The sequence below is a fragment of the Trachurus japonicus genome, unplaced genomic scaffold, assembly GCF_045865225.1.
Source record: "Trachurus japonicus isolate A0001 unplaced genomic scaffold, Traja_1.0 AP030824.1".
Taxonomy (NCBI): Eukaryota; Metazoa; Chordata; class Actinopteri; order Carangiformes; family Carangidae; genus Trachurus; species Trachurus japonicus.
This window is the reverse complement of record NW_028220957.1, coordinates 62501-72500: the sequence shown is the minus strand read 5'-3', so window position 1 is coordinate 72500 and position 10000 is coordinate 62501. Positions and strand designations below refer to the sequence as shown.

Genomic DNA, 10000 nt, shown 5'->3' with positions numbered 1-10000 from the left:
TCTGTCTCTACCGGTGTAGCTACCAGATAAATGCAGTAGTGACCGGTGTAGCTACCAAATAAATGCAGTAGTGACCGGTGTAGCTACCAAATAAATGAAGTAGTGACCGGTGTAGCTACCAAATAAATGAAGTAGTGACCGGTGTAGCTACCAAATAAATGAAGTAGTGACCGGTGTAGCTACCAAATAAATGAAGTAGTGACCGGTGTAGCTACCAAATAAATGAAGTAGTGACCGGTGTAGCTACCAAATAAATGAAGTAGTGACCGGTGTAGCTACCAAATAAATGCAGTAGTGACCGGTGTAGCTACCAAATAAATGCAGTAGTGGCCGGTGTAGCTACCAAATAAATGAAGTAGTGACCGGTGTAGCTACCAAATAAATGAAGTAGTGACCGGTGTAGCTACCAAATAAATGAAGTAGTGACCGGTGTAGCTACCAAATAAATGAAGTAGTGACCGGTGTAGCTACCAAATAAATGAAGTAGTGACCGGTGTAGCTACCAAATAAATGCAGTAGTGACCGGTGTAGCTACCAAATAAATGCAGTAGTGACCGGTGTAGCTACCAAATAAATGAAGTAGTGACCGGTGTAGCTACCAAATAAATGCAGTAGTGACCGGTGTAGCTACCAAATAAATGAAGTAGTGACCGGTGTAGCTACCAAATAAATGCAGTAGTGACCGGTGTAGCTACCAAATAAATGCAGTAGTGACCGGTGTAGCTACCAAATAAATGAAGTAGTGACCGGTGTAGCTACCAAATAAATGCAGTAGCGACCGGTGTAGCTACCAAATAAATGAAGTAGCGACCGGTGTAGCTACCAAATAAATGAAGTAGCGACCGGTGTAGCTACCAAATAAATGCAGTAGTGACCGGTGTAGCTACCAAATAAATGAAGTAGTGACCGGTGTAGCTACCAAATAAATGCAGTAGTGACCGGTGTAGCTACCAAATAAATGAAGTAGTGGCCGGTGTAGCTACCAAATAAATACAGTAGTGACCGGTGTAGCTACCAAATAAATGAAGTAGTGACCGGTGTAGCTACCAAATAAATGCAGTAGTGACCGGTGTAGCTACCAAATAAATGAAGTAGTGACCGGTGTAGCTACCAAATAAATGAAGTAGTGACCGGTGTAGCTACCAAATAAATGCAGTAGTGACCGGTGTAGCTACCAAATAAATGCAGTAGTGACCGGTGTAGCTACCAAATAAATGCAGTAGTGACCGGTGTAGCTACCAAATAAATGAAGTAGTGACCGGTGTAGCTACCAAATAAATGAAGTAGTGACCGGTGTAGCTACCAAATAAATGAAGTAGTGACCGGTGTAGCTACCAAATAAATGAAGTAGTGACCGGTGTAGCTACCAAATAAATGAAGTAGTGACCGGTGTAGCTACCAAATAAATGCAGTAGTGACCGGTGTAGCTACCAAATAAATGCAGTAGTGACCGGTGTAGCTACCAAATAAATGAAGTAGTGACCGGTGTAGCTACCAAATAAATGAAGTAGTGACCGGTGTAGCTACCAAATAAATGAAGTAGTGACCGGTGTAGCTACCAAATAAATGAAGTAGTGACCGGTGTAGCTACCAAATAAATGAAGTAGTGACCGGTGTAGCTACCAAATAAATGAAGTAGTGACCGGTGTAGCTACCAAATAAATGAAGTAGTGACCGGTGTAGCTACCAAATAAATGCAGTAGTGACCGGTGTAGCTACCAAATAAATGCAGTAGTGACCGGTGTAGCTACCAAATAAATGAAGTAGTGACCGGTGTAGCTACCAAATAAATGAAGTAGTGACCGGTGTAGCTACCAAATAAATGCAGTAGTGACCGGTGTAGCTACCAAATAAATGCAGTAGCGACCGGTGTAGCTACCAAATAAATGCAGTAGTGACCGGTGTAGCTACCAAATAAATGCAGTAGTGACCGGTGTAGCTACCAAATAAATGAAGTAGCGACCGGTGTAGCTACCAAATTAATGCAGTAGTGCAGCAGCCTCAATAAATGTGTCCAGCTGCCAGAGTTGTCCGGTTGCAGCTTCCACAGACTCACACGACAAACGTCGGAGCAAATTTCCTAACAAGCGTTATAAACTGACCACAGACTCTGGATAGCGAGGCTAATTTCTGTTAGCCCGTCTATGAGGTTTTACATTATACGTTAGCATTGAGCTAGCAGACTTTATGCTTAGTTGTGAGTGGCTGTGTGTGTTGTGAACTTGAAGCTTCTGTCTCTGTCCAGGCCTGGGAGGACACCTACACTAAATGGGACCAGGCCACCAAGCAGATCCTCAACTTCCCCAAGAACAAGAACGACGACGGACAGGTAAGGGGGAGGGGCTTCCGTCAGAGGGGGAGGGGCTTCAGTCAGAGGATCATTGGTTGGTTGTTGGTGATAGAGCGCTGTAAAAGAGAGTAAGGACAGCATTGGTCCAATGGCAGCGCCTCCTGGTGGAGGAATATGGGTTTTACTAAAGAACTGACATCTCTGCATTGTTGGTGAATGAGCAGTAGGGCTGAAACGATTCCTCGAGTAATTCGAGTACCTCGATTACAAAAAATGGTCCGAGGATTTTTTTCTGCCTCGAGGAATCGTTAATTTAATTGTAGTTCAAGCGGCCGCACGGACTACTTTCAATGTGGCACAACGTGCGCCGTAACGTAACCTATGAACGTAACCGTGCGGGGCCCCCCCGCGGCCGTCCGCCGCGGATGACGGCGGAGATGGGGAGGAGGGGGGCGGCGGCGAGGCGACGACCGGGGAGGGGGGGGGGTGACGGTGGCGACGGTGGCGACAACACAGCAGAACAATCCTGCCTAGGAGCTATCCATGGTTAGGCTACTTAACCAAGTCTCTTGAAATATCAAACAAAGAAAAGGACTATGGACTGTGGAAGCTTGAATGGCCAAAATACTGAAGTTATCATGACGTGAACCATATGTTGCGGTGAGACCGTTGATTCGGTAGAAACCCGGCTTAACGGGCGGGCGGGGGCGGCGGACGTACAGGTGTTTGACTGAGGGAGAAAAAGGCGACAAAAAGACAGAAAATGTCTCTCTATAGGCACTATAGTTGTAACACGGCCCTTGCATACCACAACAGCAAGTCTTCCATGTTGCAGCATCTCCGCAGAAAACATTTTTGATATCTTGAAAGTAATTTAATTTAATTTATTTTTGATATCTTGAAAGTAATTTAATTTAATTTATTTTTATTTGTGTTTTATTTATTCTTATTTATGCTAGCAGCAGTCGCCTCTTTGGTAATGTTTCAAGACCAGAAAATACTTGCTTGTGAATTTAAGAAATAAAAACAGTTGATTCGACAAAAGGAAACCAATTGGTCATTCATTATTAAGTGAAATATGTTATTTTCTCTTGTGTATTTATAATTGCTCTTTAACCAAGCAAAAATACGTTTTATCCGATTACTCGATTAATCGATGTAATTTTCAGTAGAGTACTCGATTACTAAAATATTCGATAGCTGCAGCCCTAATGAGCAGTGTGGTGTTTTCAATCATTTAAGGACATTTATAGATCACCCACGTTAATAGCATCATTGAGGATCCTTTACAGATAAACATTAACACATAGGCCAGTAAAAAAAACAACAACAGTTGTCTACATGAATGTTTCAATCTACATTTTATAATAAACAAATTCTAAGTATAATCTGATATGACCAAGACACCTAAAAACAAAAACACGGCCGTTTTCATCAATTTAGCAGCAAGTGGGCAACACACATACATTGGAGTGAATGGGTTTTCTGGGCACTTTTGCAATACCCACATCCTGCCACTAGGGGGCATGAGGCTTTAATACCCACATCCTGCCACTAGGGGCATGAGGCTTTAACACCCACATCCTGCCACTAGGGGGCATGAGGCTTTAATACCCACATCCTGCCACTAGGGGGCATGAGGCTTTAATACCCATATCCTGCCACTAGGGGGCATGAGGCTCAATGGAAGTGACATTACTCTCTTTTACAGCGCTCTAGATGTGTGTGGTTGTTGCTGGTTGTGTGTGGTTGTGTGTGTGTGGTTGTTGTGTGTGGTTGTGTGTGTGGTTCAATTCAATTCAATTCAACTTTATTTATAAAGCGCATTTCATGCACAAGGCAGACTCAATGTGCTTCTCAACAGGTAGTTACATAGTTATATAGAAATCAATTAGAAATCAAATAGAGAACAAGAAGAGTGCAAGTGCAAGTAAACAATCATATATGTCATATAGTAGGGAGGTTAAGCGACTTTTGACTTCAGGTCATGATGCAAAGCTCCCTTTGGCATGGAAGTACCTTAGGGTCATACAAATAAATATATCCAAAGACACAAGTGAGATCACACTTTGTATCCAAAATAAACACGTTTTTAAAATGTCTTTTTCAAATTAAGAAAACACATGCTAAAAGCACATTCCATTTAGAATGTCCATATAAACTACAATGCCTTCAGCTCCTGGATGTTATCTACAGCTTATTTGTGACATGATTGCAATATTTCAGGATTGTTTCTCAATTTGAATGATGAACAGGCATCTAATGCTTTTAATCCGTAGTGCGGACTGACATAGGAAGCATAAAGTCCAGTCATGACATTCCATTATGGCTCATTTGAGTGTTTATTTTGGATACAAAGTGTGATCTCACTTGTGTCTTTGGATATATTTATTTGTATGACCCTAAGGTACTTCCATGCCAAAGGGAGCTCTGCATCATGACCTGAAGTCAAAGGCCTAACCTCCCTACTACTATGGTTGTTGCTGGTTGTTGCTGGTTGTTGCTGGTTGTTGCTGGTTGTGTGGTTGTGTGGTTGTGTGTCTGTGTGGTTGTGGTTGTGTGGTTGTGTGTCTGACCTGTGGTTGTGTGTCTGTGTGTGTCTGTGTGCAGCAGGAGTGGGTCAACATGACGGGCTTCCTGTGTGCCCTGGGGGGGGTGTGGTTGTGTGTCTGACCTGTGGTTGTGTGGTTGTGTGTCTGTGTGCAGCAGGAGTGGGTCAACATGACGGGCTTCCTGTGTGCCCTGGGGGGGGTGTGGTTGTGTGGTTGTGTGTCTGACCTGTGGTTGTGTGGTTGTGTGTCTGTGTGCAGCAGGAGTGGGTCAACATGACGGGCTTCCTGTGTGCCCTGGGGGGGGTGTGGTTGTGTGTCTGACCTGTGGTTGTGTGTCTGTGTGTGTCTGTGTGCAGCAGGAGTGGGTCAACATGACGGGCTTCCTGTGTGCCCTGGGGGGGGTGTGGTTGTGTGGTTGTGTGTCTGACCTGTGGTTGTGTGTCTGTGTGTGTCTGTGTGCAGCAGGAGTGGGTCAACATGACGGGCTTCCTGTGTGCCCTGGGGGGGGTGTGGTTGTGTGGTTGTGTGTCTGACCTGTGGTTGTGTGTCTGTGTGTGTCTGTGTGCAGCAGGAGTGGGTCAACATGACGGGCTTCCTGTGTGCCCTGGGGGGGGTGTGGTTGTGTGTCTGACCTGTGGTTGTGTGTCTGTGTGTGTCTGTGTGCAGCAGGAGTGGGTCAACATGACGGGCTTCCTGTGTGCCCTGGGGGGGGTGTGGTTGTGTGGTTGTGTGTCTGACCTGTGGTTGTGTGTCTGTGTGTGTCTGTGTGCAGCAGGAGTGGGTCAACATGACGGGCTTCCTGTGTGCCCTGGGGGGGGTGTGGTTGTGTGGTTGTGTGTCTGACCTGTGGTTGTGTGTCTGTGTGTGTCTGTGTGCAGCAGGAGTGGGTCAACATGACGGGCTTCCTGTGTGCCCTGGGGGGTGTGGTTGTGTGGTTGTGTGTCTGACCTGTGGTTGTGTGGTTGTGTGTCTGTGTGCAGCAGGAGTGGGTCAACATGACGGGCTTCCTGTGTGCCCTGGGGGGGTGTGGTTGTGTGTCTGACCTGTGGTTGTGTGTCTGTGTGTGTCTGTGTGCAGCAGGAGTGGGTCAACATGACGGGCTTCCTGTGTGCCCTGGGGGGGGTGTGGTTGTGTGGTTGTGTGTCTGACCTGTGGTTGTGTGTCTGTGTGTGTCTGTGTGCAGCAGGAGTGGGTCAACATGACGGGCTTCCTGTGTGCCCTGGGGGGGGTGTGGTTGTGTGGTTGTGTGTCTGACCTGTGGTTGTGTGTCTGTGTGTGTCTGTGTGCAGCAGGAGTGGGTCAACATGACGGGCTTCCTGTGTGCCCTGGGGGGGGTGTGGTTGTGTGTCTGACCTGTGGTTGTGTGTCTGTGTGTGTCTGTGTGCAGCAGGAGTGGGTCAACATGACGGGCTTCCTGTGTGCCCTGGGGGGGGTGTGGTTGTGTGGTTGTGTGTCTGACCTGTGGTTGTGTGGTTGTGTGTGTCTGTGTGCAGCAGGAGTGGGTCAACATGACGGGCTTCCTGTGTGCCCTGGGGGGGGTGTGGTTGTGTGTCTGACCTGTGGTTGTGTGGTTGTGTGTCTGTGTGCAGCAGGAGTGGGTCAACATGACGGGCTTCCTGTGTGCCCTGGGGGGGGTGTGGTTGTGTGTCTGACCTGTGGTTGTGTGTCTGTGTGTGTCTGTGTGCAGCAGGAGTGGGTCAACATGACGGGCTTCCTGTGTGCCCTGGGGGGGGTGTGGTTGTGTGTCTGACCTGTGGTTGTGTGGTTGTGTGTGTCTGTGTGCAGCAGGAGTGGGTCAACATGACGGGCTTCCTGTGTGCCCTGGGGGGGGTGTGGTTGTGTGTCTGACCTGTGGTTGTGTGGTTGTGTGTCTGTGTGCAGCAGGAGTGGGTCAACATGACGGGCTTCCTGTGTGCCCTGGGGGGGGTGTGGTTGTGTGGTTGTGTGTCTGACCTGTGGTTGTGTGGTTGTGTGTGTCTGTGTGCAGCAGGAGTGGGTCAACATGACGGGCTTCCTGTGTGCCCTGGGGGGGGTGTGGTTGTGTGGTTGTGTGTCTGACCTGTGGTTGTGTGTCTGTGTGTGTCTGTGTGCAGCAGGAGTGGGTCAACATGACGGGCTTCCTGTGTGCCCTGGGGGGGGTGTGGTTGTGTGTCTGACCTGTGGTTGTGTGGTTGTGTGTGTCTGTGTGCAGCAGGAGTGGGTCAACATGACGGGCTTCCTGTGTGCCCTGGGGGGGGTGTGGTTGTGTGTCTGACCTGTGGTTGTGTGTCTGTGTGTGTCTGTGTGCAGCAGGAGTGGGTCAACATGACGGGCTTCCTGTGTGCCCTGGGGGGGGTGTGCCTACAGCAGCGCGGCACCCCGGGCCCGGCCACCTACTCTCCCCCCATGGGGCCTCTGGCCGAGCGCAAGCACTCCATGGTGGTCTCCGTGGCGACGCCCTGCAGCGCCGACGCCTCCAACCCCGTCGCCGTGGCGGCCGCGGCCGTCACCGCGGCGACCCCGTCCTCCTGCTCCCTGTCCTCGTCGTCCTCGGCGACCAGCGACACGCCGGTCAGCCGCTTCCTGGACCGGCTGCTGGCGCTGCTGGTGTGCGGCCACGACCGGGTCGGCCTGCACGTACGCACCAACGTCAAGGACCTGCTGGGACTCGAACTCAGCCCCGCGCTCTACCCACTGCTGTTCACCAAGCTACGCAACGCCATCGGCAGGTTCTTCGACACGCAGGGCCCGGTAGGTCTATCACTCTATCACTCTATCACTCTATCTGTCTATCTATCTATCTATCTATCTATCACTCTATCTGTCTATCTATCTATCTACTATCTATCTATCTATCTATCTATCTATCTATCTATCTATCTATCTATCTATCTATCTATCTATCTATCTATCTATCTATCTATCTATCTATCTATCTATCTATCTATCTACCCACTGCTGTTCACCAAGCTACGCAACGCCATCGGCAGGTTCTTTGACACGCAGGGCCCGGTAGGTCTATCACTCTATCACTCTATCACTCTATCTGTCTGTCTATCTATCTACTATCTATCTATCTATCTATCTATCTATCTATCTATCTATCTATCTATCTATCTATCTATCTATCTATCTATCTATCTATCTATCTATCTATCTATCTATCTATCTACCCACTGCTGTTCACCAAGCTACGCAACGCCATCGGCAGGTTCTTTGACACGCAGGGCCCGGTAGGTCTATCACTCTATCACTCTATCACTCTATCACTCTATCTATCTATCTATCTATCTATCTATCTATCTATCTATCTATCTATCTATCTATCTATCTATCTATCTATCTATCTATCTATCTATCTATCTATCTATCTACCCACTGCTGTTCACCAAGCTACGCAACGCCATCGGCAGGTTCTTTGACACGCAGGGCCCGGTAGGTCTATCACTCTATCACTCTATCACTCTATCTGTCTGTCTATCTATCTACTATCTATCTATCTATCTATCTATCTATCTATCTATCTATCTATCTATCTATCTATCTATCTATCTATCTATCTATCTATCTATCTATCTATCTATCTATCTATCTACTATCTATCTATCTATCTATCTATCTATCTACTATCTACTATCTATCTACTATCTACTATCTACTATCTATCTATCTATCTATCTATCACTCTATCTGTCTATCTATCTACTATCTACTATCTATCTATCTATCTATCACTCTATCTATCTACTATCTATCACTCTATCTATCTATCTATCTATCTATCTATCTACTATCTACTATCTACTATCTATCACTCTATCACTCTATCTGTCTGTCTATCTATCTACTATCTACTATCTATCTATCTATCACTCTATCTATCTACTATCTATCTATCTATCACTCTATCTATCTATCTACTATCTACTATCTATCTATCTATCTACTATCTACTATCTATCTATCTATCACTCTATCTGTCTATCTATCTATCTATCTATCTATCTATCTATCTATCTATCTATCTACCCACTGCTGTTCACCAAGCTACGCAACGCCATCGGCCGCTTCTTTGACACGCAGGGCCCGGTAGGTCTATCACTCTATCACTCTATCTGTCTATCTATCTATCTATCTATCTATCTATCTATCTATCTATCTATCTATCTATCTATCTATCTATCTATCTATCTATCTATCTATCTATCTATCTATCTATCTATCTATCTATCTATCTATCTATCTACCCACTGCTGTTCACCAAGCTACGCAACGCCATCGGCAGGTTCTTTGACACGCAGGGCCCGGTAGGTCTATCACTCTATCACTCTATCACTCTATCTGTCTGTCTATCTATCTACTATCTACTATCTACTATCTATCTATCTATCACTCTATCTATCTACTATCTACTATCTATCTATCTATCACTCTATCTATCTATCTATCTACTATCTATCTATCTACTATCTACTATCTATCTACTATCTACTATCTACTATCTATCTATCTATCTATCTACTATCTATCTATCTATCTATCTATCTATCTATCTATCTATCTATCTATCTATCTATCTATCTATCTATCTATCTATCTATCTATCTATCTATCTATCTATCTATCTATCTACTATCTATCTATCTATCACTCTATCTATCTACTATCTACTATCTATCTATCTATCACTCTATCTATCTATCTACTATCTATCTATCTATCTATCTACTATCTACTATCTATCTATCTATCTATCTACTATCTACTATCTATCACTCTATCACTCTATCTGTCTATCTGTCTATCTGTCTATCTATCTATCTATCTATCTATCTATCTATCTATCTATCTATCTATCTATCTATCTATCTATCTATCTATCTATCTATCACTCTATCTATCTATCTATCTACCCACTGCTGTTCACCAAGCTACGCAACGCCATCGGCAGGTTCTTTGACACGCAGGGCCCGGTAGGTCTATCACTCTATCACTCTATCACTCTATCTGTCTGTCTATCTATCTACTATCTACTATCTACTATCTATCTATCTATCACTCTATCTATCTACTATCTACTATCTATCTATCTATCTATCACTCTATCTATCTATCTATCTATCTACTATCTATCTATCTACTATCTACTATCTATCTACTATCTACTATCTATCTATCT

The 10000-nt window shown here is 45.4% G+C and overlaps 1 protein-coding gene across 1 annotated transcript in view; it reads left to right on the top strand.

Annotated features, from left to right (window-relative positions):
• Positions 1-10000, top strand: part of nf1a (neurofibromin 1a) — an 85307-nt gene that overhangs the window by 31258 nt on the left and 44049 nt on the right. Inside the window, exons 19-20 of the mRNA XM_085772742.1 lie at positions 2246-2329; positions 7132-7572. Coding sequence (XP_085628868.1) covers positions 2246-2329; positions 7132-7572 — 525 coding nt within the window. The remainder of the gene's footprint in view (positions 1-2245; positions 2330-7131; positions 7573-10000) is intronic.